This window comes from Triturus cristatus, chromosome 9, assembly GCF_964204655.1.
Source record: "Triturus cristatus chromosome 9, aTriCri1.1, whole genome shotgun sequence".
NCBI classification, from domain to species: Eukaryota; Metazoa; Chordata; class Amphibia; order Caudata; family Salamandridae; genus Triturus; species Triturus cristatus.
The window spans coordinates 662,154,197-662,181,989 of NC_140592.1; the positions used below are offsets into that span (position 1 = coordinate 662,154,197).

The 27,793-nt window shown below is 47.8% G+C and overlaps 1 protein-coding gene across 14 annotated transcripts in view; it reads left to right on the top strand.

Annotated features, from left to right (window-relative positions):
- The window catches only part of RELB (RELB proto-oncogene, NF-kB subunit), a 621,320-nt gene that overhangs the window by 413,944 nt on the left and 179,583 nt on the right, over window positions 1–27,793 (top strand). For all 14 annotated transcript variants that reach the window (XM_085625727.1, XM_085625725.1, XM_085625732.1 and 11 more), the window contains one exon: window positions 26,966–27,097. In XM_085625727.1, the coding sequence (XP_085481853.1) occupies window positions 26,966–27,097 (132 nt within the window). The remainder of the gene's footprint in view (window positions 1–26,965; window positions 27,098–27,793) is intronic.

Here is a 27,793-nt window from a genome sequence, read left to right on the forward strand (position 1 = left end):
TGTGAATATTAATTGAAGGCAAATTCTAAACTAGTCTTAAAACTAATATATTTTTACATCTAATCCTATAATTTATTTTAATTCAATTTCGCGGATGCGAGCTGGGTGCGTGCTGCGTGACCTGCAAAAAAAGAGATTTGATTGGTTCATTACACTTCCTCTTCTAACTATTGAAAGACCCCAACCAATTCAATCATTCTTCTTTGACCTTTGGAGGAGCATCTCTTTGCAGAGAAGAAGATTTTTTTAGACTAAGTTTACACTTAGCTCTAACTTTTTTCAACTAAAAATGGCGTCAGGGCAGCAGGCATCACCTGCATCTCCTCATACATCTGAGGATGAATTTTTGGAGGAGGCACCACTCAAAGAACGTTTTTCTTCAGTGGTGTGGACATTTTTTACTTTTCCCGAGGGGCAGAATAAGACCAATGCCACCTTGGTCACATGCAAGATTTGCAAAAGAGTGGTGTCGCGAGGGGATCCTAACAACAAATACTCGGGCGGCACGGCTAGTATGATGAAGCACTTAAGGACCCTTCATCCAAACAATCTTGCACGAGAAGAGTGCAAACGGATGAGAAACACTCCTGCTCCTGCGCCTTCCATCTCATCGCAGCCGAGCACTTCAAGAGTGCATCCATCAGCCCAAAATTTGGACATTCGTCCTCAATTTTAATTATTATTATTTTTTTTTCAAAGGTGTTTTTTTATTGATAATCAAACAGAAGAAGAAAAAACATGCGACAATCCCGCACAACTTCCCTCGCAGGGGGTACGCAAAATAGGAGGGGAGGCCGTAGAGAGTAAAGAGTGTCCAGTCCTCCGGCCCTGCCAATCAACAAGCCACAAAAATACAGAGGGTCCAAATCCAAGCCATAAATACAAAGCTAGTAGAGGAGCCCAGCTCCCGCTCATCGTTAAGGCTCAGCAGAGTTCAAGCTACTGGGGCCGGTCACTCCAAACCTAGCACGCTCAGGCTCCCCCCTCCGCCGTCCAGGGGTGCCACAATGAACCAAAACCAAAAAAGAAACCCCCCAACTACCCCCAACCACCCCACCCTCCCCCCCAGTGGTGGTAGCTCTCAGTCATACGTACTACAATCCTCTGCTAACACTCATACCTGAAACAGATGGAGGGCTCGAACCAAGGGTGGACACACCGCTGCCGGCAATCCCTTGGAAAGAAAGCGAACCAATGGTCCCCAACGGAAAATGAAATTCTTAAAGTTCCCCAGAAAGATGTCCGCCATCCGTTCCATGCTCAACAACTTCCACAATCTCGCATGCCACAAAGAGATCCCCGGAGCCTCCCTTTTCTTCCAGGCCGCCGCCAGGGTTATCTTGGCCGCCCCCACACAAAGCCAGAGGATCTTTTTGTCCGCTCGCGTCTGATGTTCGAGGAGTGGATCCCGAAGGCCCAACAACACGTGAGCCAAGGAATCCACGATCGGGTACCCCAGGATCTCCTTAATATGGGACAAGATCTCTTCCCAGTAGGGGCGGATGATCGGGCAGTCCCACAGATATGGCGAAAGTCCCCCAGTAGACCACAGCCCCTCCAACACCTGTCCGAAGAGTTAGGGAAGATGCGGTGTAACTTGGCGGGGGAGAGGTACCAGTCCATCATGGTCTTGAGATGCGCCTCCCGCAGTTCCACCGAGTGATTATGCTTGGCCATGTCCCTCCACAAATGGGACCACTCTTCACATGAGATGGCGCGACCAAGGATGTCCTCCCATAGGCCCATGTAGCGCGGTCTCGGGGAGATAGCAGTGGCCAAGAGGTGGCTGTAAATAAAGGAAATGGCACCGCGCATGGTCGAGGTGCGGGAAAGAAAGGCCTCAAAGGGGGTGAGCGGCCTAGTCGCCGCTTCTCGAACTGACGAGGACAATGCCCAGTGCAGCATTTGAGTGTGGCGGAACTGTTCCGACGGGGGGACCCCATAATCCCGCCCACAATTGGCAAACGTTAGCGGGGCATAGCCATGAAACAGGTGCGTGAGAGCAAGGGAGCCCCCTTCTCTCCAGGCATCAAAAGGCCCCTCTCGTAGTGCAGGCGGGAAGGCCGGGTTGAAGTGTATGGGAGTAAAGGGCGACGGGAACGTAGTCCACCGCTCATCTCCAGAAACCGAATCCCAGACCTTAAGGGTGGTACCGGTAGGTGTGCTTTCTTGGGCCTATCCCCCTTGGGCTTCCACACCAAGTCCCATATCATTCGCCCCGCCACACTTCTATCCATGTGCAGCCAGTGTTTCTCCGAGAGGGGTTGGGTCCATTCCACCAATATCCTCAGTTGCGCTGCCTTGTAATAGAGGTGCAGGTCCAGAAGGCCCACTTCACCCTCCCCCCTAGGGCGCCGGAGAGCGGCAAAGGAAAATCTAGCCCGTCCCCCTCTCCAAACGAAACGGAGCATAAGAGTCTTTATGCGACGAAAGAAATCACTGTCCAAGACAATAGGGAGAGCCTGGAATAAATATAAAAGCTTCGGGAGGAGCGTCATTTTAATCGCATGGATCCTACCCAACCAGGAGATAAATAACGGCTTCCAGCGATTCTAATCAGCCTGGATTGTAGCCAGTAGAGGGGGGAAATTGGCCGAATACAGTTTCCCCACCGTGGGGGTCAAGTGGAACCCTAAATACAGTAAGGAGGAATGGGTCCAAGGCAGGGGCGAAAGCGGTCGGAGGCGGTCCACCTCTGCCGCTGAAAGCGTGAGGTTAAGAATATAAGACTTGTCGTAGTTCACCTTGAAACCTGCTATCGCCTCGAAACACGCCAGAGCCGTCTGCACATGGCGAGGAGGTGCGCAGGGTCTGCAAGAGAGAGCAAGACGTCGTCCGCAAACAGGGAGATCTTGTGTTGTTCGCCCGTGAAGGGCAATCCTCGTATGTCCGGGTGCTCCCGTATCGCCAAAGCCTGGGGTTCAATACTCAAAGCAAATAGCAAGGGGGAGAGGGGACACCCCTGCCGCGTGCCCCGCGAGTGCGAAAAGAAAGACGAGAAATATCCGTTGACCGTTACTCTAGAACGGGGGTCGCTATAATTGGCCTTGAGCATGGTCAAGAATCTGTCCGAGAATCCAAATGCTTCCAAGGTTCGGAATAGAAACTGCCAGTCCACCCGGTCAAATGCCTTCTCGGCGTCTAAACCAATCAATATCGCCGGGATGTTAAAGCGGTTGGCCTTCTCGATGAGGTGGATCACCCTCCTAGTGTTATCATGGGTTTGACGCCCCTTGATAAAACCCGATTGCAGGGCTATCGGCCTATACGACGAACACGCAGAGGGGTCCTTACCAGGCTTGGGGATTACCGAGATGACCGCTTCCGCCATGAAGACCGAGGAAACCCCCGAGTCGGCCATAGCATTGAACAGTTGAACCAAGAAGCCACTAATGTCAGCGGCAAAAGATTGGTAGAAGAGGGCCGTGAACCCGTCCGCCCCAGGCGTCTTATGGGGTTTCAGGGACCTGATGGCACCTAGCACCTCCTCCCTAGAGATGGGGGCGGAGAGCAGTTCATTCCATCCGTTAGAGACACGAGGGAGCGGGAGCGCGCTCAGATAGTCCTTTTGGGCGACGGAGTCCAGGGTATCTCCCGAGTACAACGTCGCATAGAACTCCCCGAAGAGTTCAGCCTTGGCAGCATCACAATGCCGCAACGAGCCAGTTGCATCTCGAACGCCCCCTATGTAATCCCTCTCCCGTTTATGGCGAAGTTGGCGGGCCAAATGCCTCCCTACCTTGTTCCCCTGAGAGTAGGAGAGATGGCGGAGCTTCAGGAGAGTGAACTCCGCCCTGTTGTTGTAGTGAGCCCGGAGTTTGCCCCTAAGGGCAGTCAGCGGCCGCAACGTTTGTCTGGAAGGTTTGGCCTTACGCGCTTGCTCCAGCGCAGAGAGTTCCAACTCCAACGCCTCCCGTTCCATCCTCCTCAATCTATTGAGAGCCGCGTTAAGGGACAAGCAGCTACCCCTCACTGACGCCTTGAAGGCGTCCCAGGTAGTGAAAACCGAGGTGTCCTGCACAGGGATGAGCTCGAAGAATTCCTGAATCGCCTTACGGAGCTCTTTGCAGGAGGACTCGTCCCCCACCAGGGAAGCCGGAAAGTACCACTTGCGCGGGGCATTCCCCTCCAGCGCCCACTGAAGGCCCAGCGCGAATACGCTATGGTCAGAGACAGAAAGTGGAAAGATTTTAGCCTCTCTCAGGGACCCCCGGAGGGATTGACTATAAAAAATGTGATCTAAGCGGGAATAAGAGTGGTGCACATGAGATAAGAAAGTGTAGTCCCGAGAGAGGGGGTGCAGAGAGCGCCATCCATCTAACAAGCCTAGTTCTTCAAACCTCCGGCGCGTCTCGACGGAGAAGAGACCGGCCTCTGCTCTCTGCTGGTGAGAGCTGTCTAAGTCCTTATCCCATACCAAATTGAAATCTCCCATCACGAAGTGTGCCCCCTCCACAAAGTCCTCCACGGTTCGCAGCAGCTCCAGGAGGAACCTATTTTGCCCCACACTGGGGGCATATAACACAAGGAACAAGCAAGTCTTACCGAGTAGCACACCCTTGACAATAAGTCACCTACCCTCCCTGTCGCCCCGGACCCCCAGAGGCTGAAAGTGCAGCGTCGAGCGGATCAATAGGGCCACTCCCCTATGCTTTGAAGCCGCCGAGGACCTATAAATAAGGGGGAATTGCTTATGTTTCAATCGGGACTCATCCTTTCGGGCCATGTGGGTCTCCTGAAGGCCAACCACATCAAGGTGGTGATCCAGGATGTACTTCCAGACCTTTTGGCGTTTCTGGGGAGAATTCAGGCCCTGCACATTCCAAGTTCCTAGGGTAACAGGCATGATTCACACATCACGTCCCCCAGCTCCTCCCGGCCCCCCCCCATACAAAGTATATCAGTCGTCTTGCCACACAACAGCAGCCCCTCATCCCTCCACCTCGCCCAGAACTGAAGCCCCCTCCGAGCAGGTCACAAATCCCACCCGCGCCGCTAGACAGCCCACATCCACCCTCCCCAGCCCCCCCTCAGTCCCCCCGCAAGTCGCGACTCACACACAACACCCCCAGGCAACATCTGGCTACCACCACTGACCCCTCCCCACCCCGCCCCCACCCAACCCCCCCCCACGCCCCCCCTTCCCTCTCCCAAGACCACCCCAACAAGGACCCAAAGAAGGACAAAATGCAAAAGATAAGAGAACAAACAAACCCCAAAGTGAGAGAAACAATAGAACTAATAGTTCCACAGAGAGGGCTAGTGTTGAGTCCCACAGAGAGCAGGGTCCCAGGTAACAGTCAGTGTCCCATTCGCTCTCTGGCCCGGGGCGTCTTCCCCAAAAGTACATAATTACCCACGGTACCTGAATGGAGGGGGGGTGTTCCTCCGACGCCAAACAGCCTTCCCTCTACGCTCAAGCAGCCGACGAGCTGTCCTGTGGTGGCGCCACCGTCACACTCACCACGGAGGCCACTGCACCATTTCTTTCTTGCTGGCTGGCCGTGGGATCCGGCCTATTCTGCGCCGCGGGTCGCCCCACTCTTTGCCAGGAGGAAGAGCGCCGTCGTCGCCGCAACGGTGAGCGTCCAGCCCTCGAAGGGGCAGCGTCGTCCAACCCAAGGAGGTCCTTAGCAGCCTGCAGGGATCTAAGTTGGACCAGTCTATTCTGCCATCTGAAGATGAGGCGAAAGGGATGGCCCCAGGAGTACGTCACGTTACGATCGCGCAGGAGTGTCGTCACTGGCTTAAAGGCGCGCCTCTTCTGTAGCGTTGACGCCGCAAGATCCTGGAAAAGTAGGGGGTGATGATCTCTGAATAGCAAATCGGTGATACGCCTCGCCTTCCGAAGAATACGCTCCTTGAGCTGAAAATCATGTACGTAGACCAGGATGTCCGGAGGAGGAGCCCCCGTACCTCTCGGCAGACCCACTCTATGGACCCTGTCCATCCTGACCTCGTGGAGATCGTCTTCGCCAATGATCTGCAGAAAGAGAGCTTCCACATAGCCACGTAGGTCTCCCGCCTCTCCATCCCAGGGCACCGCGTGAATGCGGATGTTGTTCCGGCGAGTCCGGTTTTCTAGGTCCTCCGCATGGGCCTGGATATCTAGGTTCTGCTCCGTCAGTCGAAGCACATCCTGTTGGAGCTGATGCACGTCGCCCGCTAGACCCAGATCATGCTCCTCCAGCGTTGCCACCCGCTCGCCGATGCCATCTACCTCCCTCCTCACCTATCTGAGATCCGAGGTGAGTTGGGAGCGGAGCTCCGAGATGTCCTCTTTGATGGCAGAGAAGAGCTCCAACATAAAGGCCTTGGTGGCCGGCGCCTCATCGTCCTTCTGCCGGGGGGAAGCGCTGGTACCCGGTGGCGTCGTCAGCCGCGCACCCCTAGGAGGCCCCTCCCTGCCCGGCTTTTCCTTGCGGGGCTTGTTAGACATTGTGTCCGGTACGGTGGATATAGTCCATGCAAGACCGCAGGCAGACTGCACCACTCTCGGCCTGACGCCCTCGCGCTGGGTAGGCCCTCCTTTACTCCTCCACTGGCGCAGTTGCGAGCCCAGAGCCCCGGTTCAGTGGCCCCACTCCGCACCACACCTCAGATCTTACAGCTCACCGCGGGCCCGGCCAGTCCAAAGGCCCCATGGACCCGCACTGCACCTCAGGTCCCGGCCTCCGGCCCGCTTGACGCAACTCCGCAACTCTTCGCGGGCGGGGCCTCTGCTCAGCCCGTCCGCCTCAGGCCTCCGGGTCACTCCGCTCTAGAACGGGGGGAAGGCTCAATACAGACCCCACACCGTCCGCCGCTGGGGCAGTGGCAGGCACACCACCATATCCGCGTCGCGGTCCTGGCTAGCAGCCCCCCGGGAGGTCACTCCGTGAAGGTCGCGGTCCGGACCTAGGCCCAAGCCTCCGGCCTCCAGTGCGGCTCAGCGGTCCGTCCACGTTCCGCCCCAAGGCTCCTCTCACGTGTCTTGCACTTCAGCGGGTCCAGCAGGGCACACTCCACCCGCGGGGGTGCCGGATCTCGCTCTGCAGGGGTCGTTCCCCGCTCCGCAGACAGCGGCTCCGTTACCGCGGCGCTGCAGATGGCACCGCCCCCAGCCGTGTCTCCACGCAAGGCTCCCGGCTCCTGCTGTCCGGCCACGCCGCAGGCCCCAAAGCTGCCGGGGGTCCACCTCGCCGCCACCGGGTCCGCAAACGACACCGGACCTCCTCTAGTGCATCTGGAGTAAAAGCGCTAACTCTGGGCCAGCCGGCAGGGTCCAGGGAAGGCGCTGAGCACTCACGGCGGCGGAGGGACAGAAAGCACGTCCTACTCCGTCGCCATCTTAGTCACGCCCCCTCAATTTCAATTTTTAAAAGTGCTCTGGACTAAGTGCAATGCGACTTTGTGCTACGGTGAGCAGTCGATCGATCTAATGTGCCACCGGCAAGAAAGTCACATTTGCTATTTTTTTTTTTTTTTTTTATTGGTCCATGAAGTTCATTGTTTGGTTCCTCCTGTTTTTTTTTTTTTTTCTTTTTTGCAGAAAAAACTAAAAAAATTACAAATTGTTCAGAAAACCCCCCAAAAAATAAAAAAACAAAAAAGAAGAAAAAAAAAGTTCTTGTAAGAACTAACTTTCCTGGTTTAAAAAAAGAGCTACATTTTTTTGTAAGTGTGTGAAAGTTTAGATAAATGTATGTGTAGTATGTAATTGACTGAATGAATGCATTAGTAGCGTATGGTGAATGTATAAGTGCAGAACTATGAGGAAGTGCTGCAGCATCACACAGTAACCTCTTTAACTGCAGTGTGCTGTAGTACTTCCGAAGCACAGGGATGCAACATATGTACATAAATATGTTGCAAATCTATGCTTCTCTCTGCACGGCTGCTTAAACTGCAGCCATGTGGTGACACAGGCACCCTTGCACCATAGTGCAAGGATATCTGTGTCATGTGCTGTTTGTTTTTGTGCAGGAAGACACACCATCCTGTACAAAAATAATCAGTTAATTCATTTTTCTCTTTCAATGTATGCTGAACATTGTAGCATGCATTGAAGATATAAAAATGTGGAGAAATGAAAACAATTCTCCTTGTTGTGCTTTCCTACACCAATTTTAGAATGGTGCAGCATTCACACACATATCGAGATTTATGATTTCTGATAAATCTAGACATGTGTCTTGTTCTATGAGTATTCAATGCAATCATGCACAACAACACTTATAGAACACCCTTTCAACGCAAACTGGTGTGCATAATGAGGTTGTATTTACATGGAGTATAAAATGTGCACAGAGTGCCTTTTCCTCTCTTTGTAAATATGAAAGAGTGTCTTGCGCAATAACTATGTTATAAAAAGTGACATATTTCCGGTTTTAAAATTCCTTGCGAATGATAGAAGGTAAGCACAGAGTTTTGTCTGCAAAGATGTTCAAAGAAGAATGATTGAAATGATTGTGGTCCTTCAATAGGTACAATGGGAAATATTATGAACCCCTCAAATCTCTTTTTTTTTTTGCAGGTCACATGATATCTGATTATGGTCAGATTTCAAAAGTACATAGGTATAAACAGAGTGTTTTTAGAAACGTGTTTCAACTTTGTAGCTTCTTGCAGACCTCATTCTGCATATTGATACTGTTAAACTTACCTTCACAGTAATAGGAATAAAAAATGGTATACATTTTTTTCAGATTTTCATTGCAATCTAAATTCATATAAATTGCTTATTTTAAAATTTGGATCTGTGAAAGAAAAGGAAAAAAAAATTATAACATGTAATACATTTTTTACACACAGCATAATTTGCCTTTTTTGCTGTTCTCAGAATATATTGAATTTCACTAAAAATAGTGATTTCAATCGTACTCATCACTTAACAGCGGGCAAAAAAAAAACAATCAGAAAGATTGTTAAAAAAATACCACAAGATACAAATCACAGATATATAAAATGCTTATGGCTAACAAAATTTTATAAGTTTAACTTACAAAAACTGTAAATGTTGCCGCTTTAAAATATTCACCGAATCTGAGGATACATTTTTGGAGAAGGCACCACGCCCACAACGTTTTTCTTCAGTGGTGTGGACATTTTTTACTTTTCCCGAGGGACAAACAAAGACCAATGCCACCTTGGTCACGTGCAAGATTTGCAAAAGAGTTCTGTCGCGAGGGGATCCTAACAAGAAATACTCGTACGGCAAGTATGATGAACACCTAAGGACCCTTCATCCAAACAATCTTGCACGAGAAGAGTGCAAACGGATGAGAAACACTCCTGCGCCTTTCTGAGTTTCTTTTCTTTTTCTTTTTTTTCTGGCATGATTTCTCTATTTTTACGTTGAGAAACAGTATCTGTACAAAAGAATCACAAATAAATGTATATTACTGTACAAACACATTTTATATAAAAACTGACTAAAAACTATAGCCCTGAACCACAAGTGTGACGATGGTTAAAACACTACATGCATAGTGCATACTACTTTGAAGCAGTTCATGCCCTAAAGCCTAGGTGTGAAAGACAAGTGTATAGTATGTTAGAAGACTGTGGTAATGTATGGTTCACAACATGAGTACTTGGAAACTGACTAAATCATCAGACTACTGCTAGGACAGTGCCTGGGTAAAACTTTTAAATTTTCAGTTCTGGCACATTGAAGAGAATAGTACATGGTACTGCACTTTAGTGTCAAACCCTGACTCATTGTATCAATGCATAAGCAAAGAATAGCTTCTAAAGCTACTAAAACTTGACAACATGCCCGGTTTTAAAACAGTTATCTGTCAGCAAATACACGATGTTACCAAATGCTTCTATCACAATCCTTACCCAAATGCAGACAGACGCACAGTGTGAATTTAGACAAGCCACACTATCCTAGGAGTTTACCAAAACTCATTCACTAGTCTAGAAGAGGTAAGGGTACTGCACACAATCTACATATTTAAGTACAGCACATTAGTGTGAAAGCATGACTCATTTAATGAACGCATAAGCAAAGACTAGCTTCTAATGCTACTAAAACTTGACAACATGACAGGTTTTTAAAAAGTTATCTGTCAGAAAATACACGATGTTACCAAATGCTTCTCTCACAGTGGTTCCCAAATGCACACAGACTCACAGTGTGATTCTAGACAAGCAACACTATCCCTAGCAGCTTACAAAAACTCATTCACTACTGTGCAAGGGGTAAGGAGACTACACACAATCTACATATTAAAGTAGAACACCTAAGTGTCAAAGCATTACTTATTTTATCAATGCATAAGCAAAGACTGGCTTCTAATGCTACTAAAACTTGACAACATGACAGGTTTTAAAACAGTTATTTTTCAGCAAATACACAATGTTACCAAATGCTTCTCTCACAGTGGTTCCCAAATGCACACATACTCACTGTGTGATTCTAGACAAACAACACTATCCCTTGCACTATACCAAAACACATTTCTTCATCTAGAAGGAGTACTACATTTTAGTATAGAAACATAACTCATTTCACAAATTCATAAACAATGACTGGTTTCTAATTCTACCAAAATATAAAAACAGCAAGGTTATCTGTCTGCAAACACATGAAAAACACAAATGCTTATCACAGAATGGTTTCTACATGCACACACACTGTCAATAAGATTGTCGAGAAAAAATGTACTCCCTACACTTTAGCAGGAGAAATACATTAGTCTGATTAAAATCAAAATAGTCCACATACATCCCCTCACAATTAAATAACTCACCTTTCAAGTTGTTTTGTAGATTAAGAAGTATATCAGTCACACACCAGATATCAGTCACACACCAGATTTTCTTATACAGAATCTCTGCACTGTGCACCTCTCAGCAAAAACAAAGAATGGCAAAGTTTCCCTTTCATTTTCCACACATATACATGTAATCATCAAATCACAAGCCTTCACACATAAATTCAAAAGCAAACACACATTTCTATTGGTTAAACATTTCAACCCTTTCCAAATGAAATACATTTCAACCCTTCCCCCAATCTGCCTTCTGCCTGTTACCATAGAAATAGGTCATGGAACACTGCACTGAGCACACAGGTCACAAGTTCAGCACACAATGTTGCTAAACAAGACAGCAGGTGTGCTTGACTTTTAAAAATATCAGCTTATCATATATAATGTTCCTTACAATCAGTTTTTGTTAACCAATAAGAATCATGTGTTTAAAAAACAGAAATATACACCCTACCTTTCAGTGTAGAAAGTTGTCATACAACCAATGATTTCTTGTCTTTTTTCAATTTTTGTTTTCCTTGGATCCGCGCACCCAACACGAGAGGGTCCGTGCACCAAACGCGATAGGATGCGCGCACCATGCGCGCATTTCGCTGTTTTTTTATTTTTTAAAAAGGGGGCCCCAGGGGGTCCTTCTGGGACCCCCTAAGCACCTCTAGAGGGTCAGAGTATTTCCACTCTGCCCCCTTTATATGTTTTACACACTTATTCCCGTTGCTTCTTCAGCCTCGCTTCTACCGAGGCAGAAAATGGCCGCCAACAGTTCCTGGTTTCGAATGTAGAGAGACGCTCGACAGCCAATTAGCATTCAGTGCGCGATCGGGCGGGTGCGCGCTCGATTCGGGGAGGGTGCGCTTACGGTGCGGGTAGGGTCCGCGGATCCTCTAACTTTTTTACCCTAATTTTCTCAGGAACTAATGAACAGATTTACACCATTTATGCAAAAGGCACGAGTCTGAACTGAGGACTACCTCTTTGCCAGATTTGGTGTCATTCCGTTCAGCGGTTCGGGCTGTAGCTGCGACAACAGATCCTATGGGAAATTGCATGGGGAAAACGCGTTTTGGGACCCCACTTTTTTCTCGGCCCCCGCTTTACGAATCACCACTAAACTTTCAGGGTAGGAGCGGAGCGAAGCTGGCCAAAAGATTGGAAAATTTCGCGAGGATTCATCAACCAGCACCAGACTTATTGGGAATAGATTGTTGTGGATTTCCTATGGAAAATAGGTCCTAACTATAACTATCTACTGGCGATAGATAATATATATGTGTGTGTGTGTATATGTATATTTATATTTGTATATATATAATATATATGTGTATATATATTAGGTGTGTACATGTGTATGTGCATGTATATATGTATGTGTATATAGATATTGTGCCGTTGCGCATATATATATACTTATATATATATATATATATATATCTATATATATATTTAGAAACACGTATGAGGGGTATGACTGTCTATGCATCCCACAGTATGAGCTATGGAGATTTGAGCATTGTTGCTCATTGTTTTTGGCAGATTCTTATCTAGATACCTACCATCCTTCAGTCTCTACCATTCTATGCAGTGTGAATCCTTGTAGGGCTCTTTTATCTCATGATGTGAGTTCTTTGTCAAGGATAGGGATCCTAGTAATGATCCTAGACTTAATAATGTTTTTTTTCAAGGACAGGTTGGAGTTTTTCTTCAATCTTATTCTTGTTTTCTTCTTCCTGTTCTTGCGGTGAATACGTTGTTACCCTACGTTTAGTGTGGATGGGTTTCGAGAGCTGCCTTTCCGGTTCTCATGACCTTTTTCCCTCAACTATTCATGCGGAGAAAGAGAATGTAGAGTTCACAACATTCGCTCTTGCCTCTGGCCCTCCTGTCCATAGGCTGATTTCACCCTTTTGTGGTCAGGTATTGTGCTCATGCTATTGACTGTTGCCTTCTGGCACAGTGTTGTTCCGCCACCCTTGGAACGGGGTTTTCTTTGATCCATACCCTTAGGGTTGTTTTCATTGACATTGCCTGTAGTCCTTTCCACAGTTTTTATGAGGAGCTCTTGCTCCTTTTCATCTAATTCCTGCTCCAGTCTGGTCCATTACTAATTTTGCCCGACTGGCGCTTTCTGAGAATTTATGTAGAATTAGTTGGCAGACCCACCTCCGGGTGGGTATAGCTATGGTATTTGATTCAAAGTTAAGGAATCTGCGGCTTGATGTCTCTATCAGATGGATAAGTTACTTACCTTCTGTCAAGCATTATCTGGTAGAGACATAGTCTAGCTGCAGATCCCTTAACACCCTCCCGTCCTCCCCACTCTACGAACTATTTGCAGTGTCAAAGGTATTCCTTTTACAACCCTGATTTATACGCCAGTGGTCAGTGTCTCAAGTAGCGAAGTGCTACAGTTTACAACCCCGGTTATTCACCGGTGGTTACTGTCTCTAGTAGCTAGGTGCTTTGTCGAACCACCTACAGAAACGAGGAGGCACTCACTCTCTCCAGTTTTTACAGCTATCCCAGGACATCTGGAGGTAGTCTCTGGCAAAGTACTTTCCGGGGAGGACAACCACTTGGCCGACCTCCTTAGCAGAAAGCAGCAACAAGTCCACGAGTGGGAACTCCACGCGCAATTCCTCCCCCAATACATCTGACGATGAGGGTTTCCTGCGCAAACTTCACCTCCAGATTCCATCAATCCATGGGCAACACAGTATGGATGAAATGGTCAGGGATATTTGCCTATGCTTTTCTGCCTCTCCCCCTCCTACCATTTGTGGTTCGGAGGCTTCGACAAACCTCTTTCACCCTCATCTTAGTGGCCTCTACCTGGGCCAGACAACCATGGTTCACCACTCTCAACGAGCTCTCAGTGGTTCTGCACAAGAGTCTCTCCAATAGGCCAGATCTTCTGCCGCAGAATAAATCAGGCACCCCAACCCCAGGAGTCTCAACCTTGCAATTTGTTTCCTAAAGACTTAAGAGTTCTGTTACCTCAACCTACCTCTTGAGTGCATGCATATACTCAAGGAGGCACGAAGGCCTACTACCTGTGCCTGTTACACTTCCAAATGGAAAAGATTTGTCAGTACTGCCTCTCAGAACACATTGACCGTTTAGCTGCTAGCGTCCAGGATATTGTCTGCTACCTACTACACCTTCAAACCTGTGGACTAGCCTTCACCTCCATCTGGCTGTGGCTCCTTAGCTCCAAAATAAGCAACATGTGTCTCTCTTTAGGTTTCCAGTCATCAAAGCTCTTATAGAGGACCCAGGAGAGTCATTCCTCCATGGATCCACCCAACCTCTTTGTGGAATCTCATTATCGTCCTTACAAGACTCATGGGGCTTCAATTTGAGCCCTTCCATTCATGCCTCCTTCAATTGCTGTCTTGGAAGGTGACATTTCCTGTGGCTATCACCCCACTCAGGCGTTAGTGAGCTCCAAGCTTTAAAAATGGAAGAACCCTTCTTTCAGGCTCATAGAGATAGGGTTGTCCTTCGCACTAACTCTAAACCTTTTCCTAAGGTGCAGTCTCATTCCACCTTAATCAGTCTAGAGAACTCCCAATTTTATTTCCGCAACCCGACTCAGTTGCAGAATGAACCCTTCATACCTTAGATGTTAGGCGAGTCCTGATGTATTATGCCGATAGGAGAAAATCCTTTTGAAAGACTCCAGAACTCTTTGTTGCTTTTTCCGAACCACGTAAAAAGCAAGCCTTATCAAAGTCAGACATAGCCAGGTGGATAGTTAAATGTATCCAGACATGTTATGCAAAAGCTAAGAGAGTATTGCTTGTTCCTCCAAGAGAGCACTATACTTGGATAAAAGGGACCTCTATGGCTTTGCTGGGAAACATCCCCATAGCTGCCATTCACAATGCAGCTACTTGGTCTACACCACACAAGTTAACTAAGCACTATTGTGTGGCTGTACTAGCACGTCATCATGCCATTGTTGGTCAAGCTGTACTCCGTACCCTTTTTCAGTCTTCAGCGATTACCCATAGGCTAGCCACCACATATGGGAGGACTGCTTTACAGTCTATGCACTGCATGTGTATCTACAGCCACACATGCCTCAAACAGAAAATGTCACTTACCGCATATGGTTCTGCTTAAGGCATGTAGTGCTGTAGATTCACATGCGCCCATCCTCCTCCCTGGAGGCCAATGGCTGTTGCCGTTATATTTCCTTATTTCTTCTCTTGCATGGTCATCTTCTTTCTCTCCCCTGTATCTCTTTGCTCCAGCTCCATCCTTACCCACTGTGCTGAAAAGAATCTAACATTGGAGCTGATGACCATGCGTATTACATACAAGAGGTGGAGTCCCACTACCACATGACTCGAGAAGAATTCTTTGAGAAAAACAACTTGCACACTAGATGGCAGGAGTATGCACAGCATGTGATTCTCCAGCACTCCATACCTCAAACCTATGCTATCTGAAAGAGACACGTTAGTGATAGATTCCTTACCTTAGAATATCCCCAGGCGTCAGACTGGATACGGAAAGTTTTCGTCATCAGTACCCTTGCGTGTCGGTAGGCGTCGCCGGTAGGCTCCGCGTACGTCGCTGGCATCGTAGTCGCCGAGATGCCGTCGTCGGAGCTACCTAGACGCGCCCGCACGCGCTGACGTCCGTTCTTTCTTTTTCCGCGCCAGCAAGCGCAGATCCGAGAGAGAGCGGTACTCATAGTTAATCTTTTAACTTGGTTTTTAGGTCTCGCTGAGCCAGCACATGCGCTGCTCTGCGAGACTTTTAGTGTGTGGCTCCAGAAAATGCTACCACACGCTTTTGCTTGTGGCGGCCTAGAGCTTGCGGTTATGCGCGTGGGCGCGCGCTTACGAGCAGAGGCGCCATCTGGCTTTCCTCGTCATGCTCATTAAGCGCATCGCGCGATCACTTTCACTTTTGCGGTAATGACGCTGACGCGTCACTGCATGGAGATCACCTGTGCCTTGACATAGAATGTGTTTTTCCTGCATGCTTGTGTACTGAAGGCTGGACAGAACCATGTCATCCCTGGCGTTCCCTTAGGTGTGGAAGGTGAGAGGCCTTGTTTGGGCGAGATGCAGCGTGATTGTAACATGGGACGTTGAAGACCGATTGCCCGACTGCCGCATGGGCGATTCAATACTTTCCTTTGTGCAGTAAATGACTTTGTACACTCCCATTGGACCGTAAGCGTTACAGATTCAAAACGAATATATGAAACGACTTTGAAAAAACTGTTTCTCCTGCTTTCAAAGAGCTAGGAAAACAAACAAGGTTTGAATATCGCATTCCTTCAGGTCAAATACTTTTTTGAAAGGTGTAAAGTAGTCTGAAATATGTTTGTCTGCAAGCTATTCACAAATCACACAGTACGATGTCCAAACGACTGCATTCTTTCCCTGCCACGTCACTCCACGGGCTTCAAAAGCGGCTTTTTAATTAGGTGTGAAGCTTCATGTTTCAGGGCGGTTCATCTTTGAAGGGCATCTGGGAGTTGCAAACCTTGTTTTTAGGGGTGACGGAGTTTGCTACTGTATAGCTCACTGCAGTGGTATGATGTTAATAAGGCTAGTTACGGCACCCACCTTATGGATCAACCACCAGGGGACAGTAAAGCTCTCTGTATTTTAACAGGGAGCAGCAAATCTGACAACTTAGCTTGAAGAGGTGCGAGGAGTGAACGCAACAGAAAAATATGCCTTTTTTTTCCTAGTGGTACTAACCATTTGCGTACTACTCCAGAATTGCTTAATACTGACATCACGCTGCCTCCTTCGGCACATAGTACTTATGTGCTTTAAGCCCAGTTGTATGACCGCTGCTGAAGGACTCTTTGAAGTCATGAAAGCTAGCAAAAAAAAACATGTTGCCTTATTAATGACTTTATCATTTCAACATTGCTGCATTGTACTGCCTAATATGGCATTCATTAATACAAATCCAGATGTTGAAATTTATAATTGCCCTATTTTTCTCATTGCCCATTTTAGGAAAGAATCTCTGCTTGGTAAATTTCAACAGGGAAATATATCCCTTTCTTTTTTCTGTTGGGATCTTCCGCGATCTACCCTGTGACAAGCAAGTCTTGTGTCTGCCTTGGTTTGCTTCAAAGAAGATGCCTGCATGAGGCCTATGTGCTGGTCAGGTGATGCATCTGCAGTGTTGCTGTAGGCAAAATGTGGATGAATAGGCGCATGAAAATGTAGGCTACTTGACCTGGCACATCTATTTCTGACTCCTTCAGATGAAAGCTGGGCATTAAGAGCACGTTTTGGTAGACCATGAAAACCCCCAGCATTACACGTTGCACAAATTGGGGATGAATCGCTTCTTGTCCTTTTCTTGGTGTAGTTAGCTAGGAAACGGAGATATGTTTCTTATACATTTTTGTGCTGCATGTACAGACCGAAACCAATACTCCACTAATTTCATTTTTGTTTTTTCCTTGCACTGATCTCGTTAATCTGCATTTAACATGCTCCATCAAAAGCAAAGATTTAAATGGACCATGCCCACAAAGATTGAAACGAACCATGCCCTGAGTATTGGGCCCTAGAAGCTTTTTGAACCCTGCATCCCCCCTCCCACAATCTCGCTCCTGCTACATTATCTATTCTAGATCAAAGACGAGTTTTCATCCGTATTTTGGCTTCCCTTTTTTGTCTGTACATTTATTGTTGAGCTGGCTATGCCATTTGCAGCAAGTAAATCGGACTGTGTACTAAATTATAGGGATTATTTAATCTGCATCTTGAAACTTTGCCGGTGTTCTAAAAATCTGTAGTGCAGATAAGACTGCAGGGGGGTAGTACCTAAAATGTTGCTGTCTCCAGTTGAAGAAAAAGGTAAAACGTTGAACATTGCTTAAACCTCGATGGTGGTAACGCCCTATTCCTTGGCATCCCAGACTCTACACTGTCCCCTCACACCCCCTGTAGGGTATCCTGTATGCCGCAGCATGTCTCATCCAGGTCTGGATGAAATATGACCACATCACCCTATACAGGGGGAACTCAATTGGTTCCCCATGCTGGCCTGCCCTATCTTCAAAATCGGCTGCATCGTTTGCAAGATAAGGTGGGTGCTGGTCATGATGGCTTTGCAGACAAGCTCGCCATCCCTGGGCACACCCTCAGCTAGGTCACATTCATACTGCAGCCGAAGAAGTGTTTAAAAAAAAAAAGCACGGCAGCAGGCTTTTCCATTTATGTAACTAGGATCTGGGACAACCTCCCTGTATTCACAAGGACTGCTATAATACTGCGCCAGTTTAGGAAACAGTTGAACACACACCCCTTTAAAGAACACTACATCACAATGCAGCAATAATGCAATAAACAAGTACCTCTCGTGCACTGTGTATTTTCCTTTGACCCTATACAGCACTGCCTCTTCAGATAGGTTCCCACTATGTGAATACCACATACATTAATATACAATTATTCATGATAAGAATACACTTCTGCAATGTAATGCCGAGTTCTCAAATGATCTTGTTTTAAATTCTTACTTCTAATGATGTGATTGCGGAGGAGTTGTGGGCTTCCCAATCAATGTAGAAGCCAAATGATAACTCTGACAAATGTTTCTTAGGTCGTGGCATTCTTCTCTTGAGCCAACTTATTGCTGCTACTTCCTGTTCTATCCCCTTAGGTTGACATCTCTGCTGGGCTCTACCAACTCTTTCTTGCAGAAATGAGCACATCTTTCCCTCTTGTTGCTTTTTTTCGCTCTAATTTAGTGATTCTCGGGCTGCATTTGAACTTTGATCTAGTCTTTCCTCTGTTTCATCGTCCACATCTGTAATTGTACCACTGCTGCCTTCTCCAGACAAACATAGGGGCAAAATTTGTTTCAAGTTCTACAGTCCCTCACTTTCAGTTTGGTTATCGGGCAGATCATTACTTAGTCCTATCTTTATTCTTTGTAGCACATTTTTTGTCATGTTTCCCATGTTGTGTGGTTTTTGGACCGAGGACTTTTCTATTCCTTGGTAGTTTGTGTCCCTTTTAGTGGTGCTTAGAAATGTCCATGCTTTGGTAAATTTAGAATTAATCGGCTGTACCTTTTTAAAAAGACTTGAACAGTAAAAGAGGTAGTGTATGACAGCACGCAAATACTTCTAATTACTGCAGGCCAAATACTCACTGAAATGGAAAACAAAGCACAACACGCTTCACCTCAGCTTGTACTCATTAGGGAACCTTAGTTAGCAGTTTGATATAGACCATTTCTTTGGGGCCAAAGATGATTTGTATATTGTTGAGCCTCTTCTTTAATTGGGAGCTGAGCGAAAAAAACAGAATGTGCCCAGTGTCATTTAGTGCCTAACTGAATTATGCATTCCCTCGGTAACTTTTGTGCTACGCTCATCCTTTTTAAATTATCTAAGATTATTATTTTTGAACTGTATTTTAATCCATTCCATTAGGTTTCTTTTAAAAATCCTGATGCACATCTCGCTGTAATACATTTACTAAAGTGTCATTTAAAAAAAAAAAAAGTCTGGAAAGATACACTTCAAAATTGGGGTGTGAATAATGCTAAGAATAAGTCATTTTTGGGTCCTATTGGATTTGCTAATGGGTTTGAGCCGTGATGCACAGCATCGCCGATGCTGTACAGAATGGCTAAAGAATTTAATAAAATGCTAAAACGTTTGAAATGGTTGCAGCGTTATTTTGTAGGTGTGTGCATGCAGTCATTTGTTTCCTTATTTTTAGGGGAGGGGTGCATAATGAACAAGCATTGGCATAGCCAATAGGTCTCATCTTTGGGACCTTATAAGTGTTTAGCCATGCAACAGTTGACGTTGTTTCACCAAGGATATTGTGCTGCATAACTAAATACTTATAAGGTCCGAAAGGCGGGACCTATTGGCTATGCCAATGCTTGTTGAGACTTGTTTCTCTTGTTTTGTCGAGTACTTGACTCCTGGTGCAGCAGGTATGCCCGGGTTTAAGTCCTGTAGGCACTGCCGTGGGACCTTGTCGGTGGCGGACCCGCATGAGGTGTGTCTCTTCTCCTTGGGGCATGCACATGACCCCGAGGCGTGCCCCAAATGTCGGGCCATGGCGCAGTAGGGATGCCTGGGTTTAAGTCCTCTAGGGACTGCCGTGGGACCATGTCGGTGGCGGACCCGCATGACGTGTGTCTCTTCTGCTTGGGGCACGCCCATGACCCCGAGGCCTGCCCCGATTGTCAGGCCATGGCGCCGAAGGCTTTGCGGGAGCGTTCCTGAAAGTTGTTGGATGCCCAGCTCAAGGTCCCGCTCCCGTGGGAGGTCGAGGGACAGGTCGCGGGACCGACACCATTGTTCGTAGGAATCGGGGACAGGTAAGTCAAGACGCCATAAGAAGTCGAAGAAGCGACGTCGCTCTTGTTCTACTCCTCACCGGTCGCGGGACGCGGTGGAGGGGGCGGGTGGTCACTCCCCCACGGGTCCGGTGGAGCCTTCGTTGTTGCCTGCGGCCTACCCGCCTTTCCCGGGCCCGCACCTGACTTCGGAAGAAATACAGGTATTCCTGTCAGCCATGCACCGTTTGTTTCCCACATCAGATCCCTCCGGAATGCCTTCGGGCCCCGTGGACCCGTGGGGTGGTTCTGCCCCCGTGCCGCCACCTTTGGCCCCGGCTACGCTGGCACGATACCCTGTGGCTCCGTCGGGGCCAACACCGGACACGACGCCGTTGCCTACGGGGCTGGACTACGTCGACCTTGGATTGGTCTATTATCCCCCAATTCCAATTCCAGGTTGGGAATTTATTCCCTTTCCGCGGGCCACTCGTCCTTACCGACCTCTTACACGGCCGGTGGATAAAGGGGAGTACTGGGAGGGGTCCGAGAACCCTCTCGAAGCTCAATGCGAGGATGAACTGGAGTGGGAGGGTGATATGAAGGTCCAGGCGATCTGGATTTCTCTCCACACCCTGGTACACTGTCCCCTGCTTCCGTAGCTACGGAAGAGGTTCAGACTTTTTTTGTGGTGTTGCATAGGGCGGCTGAGGCTCTTAACCTCGAGCTCCCATCTGTACCTATCAGGACCAATCTCCTGACTGAGGTGCTGCAGCCAGCGACCTCCTCTGCAGAGACGCTGCTGCCCTTTAATGACGCGCTTACAGATATTCTGTTAAGCACCTGGACCAAGCCAAACACAGGGGTTGCTGTGGATAAGAGTGTGGCACGACGTCATCGCCCGGCCCCGGGCGACCCCCGTTTTCTCACGCAACACCCAACGCCTGAGAGTCTGGTGGTCACGGACTCTGCCTCTCCGAGCGCTTTCCCTTCTGCACCTCCAGACAAGGAATCTAAACAACTGGAGCAGTTTGGGAAAAATATTTTCACCTCTGCCAGTTCTGGGTTGTGGGCGGTGAATACTGCGTGCCTGTTGGGCCGCTATTCCCACTCTGTGTGGGACGCAGTCGCACAGGTGTTGCCTCAGTGTCCAGTGGAGACTCGGGTGGTGCTCTCCCAAGCCATTACCGAAGGGAGGGATGCTGCGAAATTCACTATCCGTTGTGGTCTTGACACAGCCGACGCCCTCGGCAGGGCAATTTCCACAACGGTGGTGCTACGCCGTTACGCTTGGCTCAGAACTACTGGCTTCTCAGGGGTTGTCCAGAACACTTTGTTGGACATGCCCTTTGATGGCACACACCTTTTTGGTGACAAGGTGAATAGCACTTTGGAGTGCTTTAAGGACTCCCGGGCTATGGCCCAGTCCTTAGGTCTTGCCACCACGCGCACTCCCGTGGGGTCTGCTTTTCGCTCCTTTCGAGGTCAGGGTCGAGGCACCCAAACGCGTTCCTTTCAGAGCCGCCGGCCTGCGCAGCCGCAGTCTCAGCGCAGCCGGGGTCGGGGTGTCCACCGAGGTGGGTCAGTCCACCACCGCACCTGCTGCCGCTGCCTCAAACCCTTCCTAGTCCGGTTTTTCAGGCCCACCAGATGCCAGTGGGTGGCAGGATTCGCCATCACCTCCCCCACTGGCGCACCATCACTTCGAACAGGTGAGTTCTGCAGATAGTCCGACGGGGCTACTCCCTCCCCTTCGAGATTACCCCTCCAGCCATGCCGCCTCAGTACCACCGCATGTCGGGGGATCACTTGGCACTTCTCAAGCAGGAAGTTACGACCCTCTTGGCCAAGGGGGCCATCGAGTGCGTTCCGACGCCAGAAGTAGGTTGTGGTTGTAATTCCCACTACTTCTTGATTCCAAAAAAGGACAAGGGCCTACGTCCTATCTTAGACCTCCGGAACGTCAATCGCTTCCTTCGGAAGGAGAAGTTCAAGATGCTCACGCTTGCCATGGTCTTGTCTGCCCTAGACCCGCAAGACTGGATGGTAGCGCTGGACTTGCAGGATGCTTATTTTCATATCCCCATCCTGCCGGCCCACTGGCGTTACCTACGGTTCATGGTAGGCCAGGAGCACTTTCAGTTCACCGTGCTCCCTTTCGGCCTTACCAGCGCCCCTTGGGTGTTCACAAAAGTGATGGCGGTGGTCGCAGCACATCTGCGCAGATCAGGGGATTCAGTCTTCCCCTATCTCGACGACTGGCTGTTGAAGGCGGGATCGCCCCAGGCAGTCGTCTCCCACCTCCAGACTACAGCCGATCTCCTGCATTTGCTGGGGTTTTCCATCAATGTGCCAAAGTCTCATCTGATTTCCTCTCAGAAGCTCCTCTTCGTCGGAGCGGTTCTGGATACAGCGCAATTTCGGGTTTATCCTCCCCAACAGCGAGTACGGGACATACGGGCTATGAGTCCGATCTTTCAGCCCTGGTCCTGGGTTTTGGTCAGGAAGACCCTGAGACTGCTGGGCCTCATGGCCTCCTGCATCCTGCTGATCAATCATGCCAGGTGGCATATGCGGGCTCTGCAGTGGGACCTGAAGTTCCAATGGATGCAGCATTGGGGAAACCTGTCCGACTACGTCCAGATCTCGGAGGGCACTGCACAAGACTTGCAGTGGTGACTCGCGGACCAGCGTTGGGTAAGCGGCAGATCCCTCTCCCTTCCCTTCCCCAACCAGAGCACACAGTGGTGACGGATACGTCCCTCCTGGGATGGGGCTGCCACATGGGAGAGGCGGAGATCAGAGGCCTATGGTCTCCGGCGGAGTCCAAGCTCCATATCAACCTTTGGAGCTCAGGGCGATCCTACTTGCATTGAAAGCATTCCTTCCCTCTGTCAAGGGCAGAGTAGTGCAGGTGTTCACGGACAACACCACCGCCATGTGGTTTTGCAACAAGCAAGGCCGGGTGGGGTCGTGGACCCTATGTCAGGAGACTGCGTCTCTGAACATGGCTGGAACGTCAAGGCATTTCCTTGGTGGTTCAACACTTGGCCGTTTCTCTGAACTCAGCCGCAGGTGCATGTTGGATCACAAATGGCGTCTTCACTCGGACGTAGCACAAGGTCTCTTTCAGCAGTGTGGAGAACCTTTGTTAGATCTATTCACCGCCGAAGAGAACGCGCAATGTCCGCAGTTCTGCCCATTGGAGTTTCCAAGGGGGCACTCGCTCGGAGACGCTCTTTATCGCGAGTGGAGTTGCAGTCTGTTGTACGCCTTTCTGCCTATACCACTTCTACCCAGAGTGCTGAAGAAGATCAGACGCGACCGGGCCCAAGTCATTCTTGTGGCACCAGACTGGGCTAGAAGAGTTTGGTATCCCGATCTACTCAGTATGAGCGTGGATCCCCCAATCCGACTGCCTCTTCGGGAGGATCTCCTGTCACAGCACCAGGGGACGGTCCTCCACCCGAACCTGTCCAGCCTCCACCTCCTTGAGTGGAGATTGAGCGGCAACAGTTGATTCCATTTGACTTGCCTCCTGAAGTCTGTAACGTGATTCTGGCAGCCAGGCGTGGAAAAAATTGTGGCATGGTGCACAGCAAAAGCTGTGGATCCCCTTTGTGCCCCTCCTTCTGAGGTCCTATTGTTCCTTCTCTCTTTGGCCCAGCAGGGCTCTGCTCTGGGCACTATCAAGGGCTATCTTTCAGCCTTTCTCAGGCTGCCTGATCAGCCCTCTCTTTTCAAGTCCCCTGTTGTCAATAGATTTCTCAAAGGCATTACTCACCGTTTCCCTCCTATTCCTTTTGTGATGCCTCAGTGGGACTTGAACCTGGTTCTCGCATACTTAACGTGCGCTCCCTTCGAGCCTCTTCATAACTGTCCTTTGAGGTTACTAACTTTAAAAACTGTCTTCCTGGTGGCCATCACCTCCGCCAGGCGTGTGAGTGAGCTTTAGGCTCTTTCATGTAAACCTCCTTTCCTGGCGATTCATCCGGACAAGGTTGTGCTTCGACCACGTCCCTCCTTTCTACCGAAAGTAGTCACTGCCTTTCATCTCGGGCTAACTGTCACTTTGCCCACTTTCTTTCCGCATCCTTCAAGAGAGGCTCCACCGTCTGGACCCAAAACGTGCATTTCATTCTATCTCAACAGCACACAGCAGTTCCGGGTGGATGACCAGCTCCTTGTTGGCTACGTGGGTGCCAAGAAAGGTCGGGCTGTGCACAAGCAGACTATCTCCCGATGGGTTGTCCTGTGCATTAAAGCCTGTTACTTTCTGGCTAAAAAGGAACCTCCGGTTGGGCTGCGCGCCCATTCTACCAGGGCGACAGTAGCTACTACGGCATTGGGACACGGTGTCCCCCTGCAAGATATCTGTCAGGCAGCTACGTGGGCCTCACTGCATATTTTCACTAAGCACTATTACCTTGACAGTCAAGTCTGGAGAAACGTCTTCTTTGGCAGATCTGTTCTCTGTGACTTTCTGGTGTGATTTCATTTCGCAGACCCTCCTCCGGGGTTGGTATTGCTTGGGTATGTAGTCTAAGGTAAGGAATCTATCACTAACGTGTCTCTTTCAGATGCACAAGTTACTTACCTACATAATGATATATCTGTAAGAGACATTAGTTAGTGATAGATTCCTTACCACCCGCCCATCCTCCCCGTTCTGCGAACTGTTCTCTAGGGTTCAGGTCATCCCTTTCAGGGCCCCAGTTCTATTGCACCAGTAGTCGGTCTCGGGCATGGCTCTGCGTTCCTGGCGTGGAAAAGTTGTGTACAGAACTGACGTCAGCGCATCTAAGTAGCTCCGACAACGTCATCTCGGCGACTACGACCCCAGCGACATACGCGGAGCCGCACAATGACGCCTACCGACGCGCAATGGTACTGCTGACGAAAACTTTCTGAATCCAGTCTGACGCCTGGGGATATTCTAAGGTAAGGAATCTATCACTAACTAATGTCTCTTACAGATATATCGTTACACAAGTAAGTAACTTGTGCTACAGGGTAAGTAATATTTTCCTTCTTCATGCTGCAAGAGATTTCTGACTTGTAAGTCAAATAAAAGATTCTTGCCTTCTTAGTCTTAACCATGATTCCTTAATTGTTTGTTAAGCCAATTTATAACCATCTCAGTGTGCCTTGACCAATACATTTTCGCATCAGAGCATATATTGTCAAAAGATATAAGTGTATTACACCTCATACAAAAGTTTCAATTTCATTAAGTGTGGGGCTCTAATTTTGCTACTCCCCTTTAGAGGATAAAGTATTTTGATAGCAGATAACGTTTTTGTGCAAATGCAGAATTGCAGTTTTGCTTTTCAACCTTTCAGACTGAGACCATTTTCTCAAACCCATACCTGTATTCGACAGCAAATATTTTGAAATTGCAGCTGATTTACTGTTGAATATAATGTATGTGTCATGGATGTATGTGTGAATTTTTCTGCCTTCTGATTGAAGTAACTTGTAAAGAGGTTCTATGTAGATATTAAACGGGCATGGTGACAAATAACGCCTGTGGTAACCGTCCAGTGACCAACTAGAAATAGACATCCATGGCCACACGACTCAAAAGGCCAAACAGAAAAGGCAAAGATCTATTCCTTGCTGGATGAGACACATCCACCAACCTTACCAATCCCCCAGTCTACCCCGTAGCATTCCATGGATGTGCGGTAAATGTTAGTATACATATGTTCACTGATCCCTGTGGGAGGGAACTAAACAAATTTCCCTTCTCCCTAAGTGAGAAAAGGTGTCTGACTGAGTCAGTGATCTTTGCTAATTCAAGTGGGCTGAAATAGGCAGACTTTTAGAGTCGCACTAATTATTGAGGCCAAAATAAGCAAGGTATGGTGCGCAGACAACATTTGTAGCCTACATACAGAGGGCTGTATCCTTATTTACCATGCATCTGCACCCTGTTTGTACTGAGTAAATAACATGATTAGATTCCACGCTGCGTGGCTTTTGGGCAACTTTGTTCTATCGTAGTATAGAACACTTCAGTGCTTCTAGTGGGGTGATATGATACAATCCGAATCAATACACAATATAATTTGCCCTCCTGTATATTTTATTTTGTATTTTACCCCACTGGTGGTAACTTGTCAATCACCTGAATTTCGTCATACCCGGAATTCAGCAACCTAATTCGAAGGGATCTGATGTCATTTTCATGAAGTATTTGTTTGAAAAGACTGACTGCTACGCAATATTGGCCAACCGTGTAATATAAAGGTTTATATATTTAAATAAGTTGTATGTGTTTGTATACAGCTACGTAAATATATACTTACGAAAGTATATGGGTGTACATGTATCTCTGTGAACTTATATAGCTGTCTGCTAGGTACAAATAATTTACACACTCATTTTTCAACTTATTTGAGAGATGCCGGACTTTATGTGAGAAAAGTCACGTTTAATGTGGCACTAAATTTAGATTTCATTAAAAAATGCTTGAACTATTTCCAGACGTTTCTTTTGCTTGAAATCCTTGTATTGAATTCCCTAATGAGATTTCCCTTTGCTACCATGTCTGCATCATCATCCGTTTATGTATTTATTATGGTGTGCATTCTTGGATGAAAAAGACTTCTGTTGGCTTGTCGGTGTGCACATAATTATGGAAATCTTTCTATTACAAGTTTTCTAAATTGATACAGAGTCGAAAGGAGCGAACGTATATAGGATTTCGGTTGGATTTACCACCAGCATGGATATTGTTCTGTATTCTCCATTAGTCATGTTCATTAATTGAGCTTTTCATAGTCTTTAAGAACCATCCTTTCTAGTAGAACGGCACCCTTCGTTCTCCAGATTCACATTACTTTCTCTCCATTTTATTTCAGATTGAATAAACTATGTGTTACTTTCATTCTCTCTCTCAGCTGGTCATTGGAAGAACCAAGAGGAGGTGGATATGAATGTTGTACGGCTGTGCTTTCAGGCCTCCTACCAGGACCGCAACGGACAGATGCACCAACTGGAGCCGGTGTTGTCAGATCCCATTTACGACAAGAGTAAGCTGGCTGATATGTATTTGCTTGTGGTTGTGTGAAATCTGCAAAATGGAATGTACTTCTGAATAAAGCAGACCATTATTTGCAAGGTAACGGTTTCCTGCTGTATAGCGCACCCTGCAGTTCGAAAAAAGAGAATATCAAGGTAGTGTAGTTGAGGTGTGACAGTCACCTGGTGTCATTTCACCAGAGAGTGGCATTTAAGTGGTCTCAAGCAACCCCTTCATAAATAAAACTATTTTCAATGTACCAACTCATTTTCTGGAACATTGTAGCACCGTTGTACTTGCAGCTTAGTGTATCATTCATACATCCAGTCTTCCTCCAAAACCAGAAGACATGCGTTGATGAGCACAACTGGGCTGGTCCTTGGGAACTCCAGTATCCCCCATGACTTTGAGATTGGACTCTGCAAGCTTCTCGCAGACACCAGAGCAAAAGGTCACATTCTAGAGAGAGAAGAGGAAGGGAAGTATACTTGTCACTGCCATTTACTATGGGATTTTACTTGAAAGCAGTCAACCATAAGGATGAGAGGCCAAATGTGTCACAATTCCTGTTTTAAATACGGCCTGCCAGAATGGATTAACTGTGGGTGATAGATTGGAATTGAGTTTCCTATTCAATGTCTACCTTCACTGTCCCTTGGAGAGACCACCATCGGTGGAAACTTGAAGAGGATCTTTAAGCTTAGAA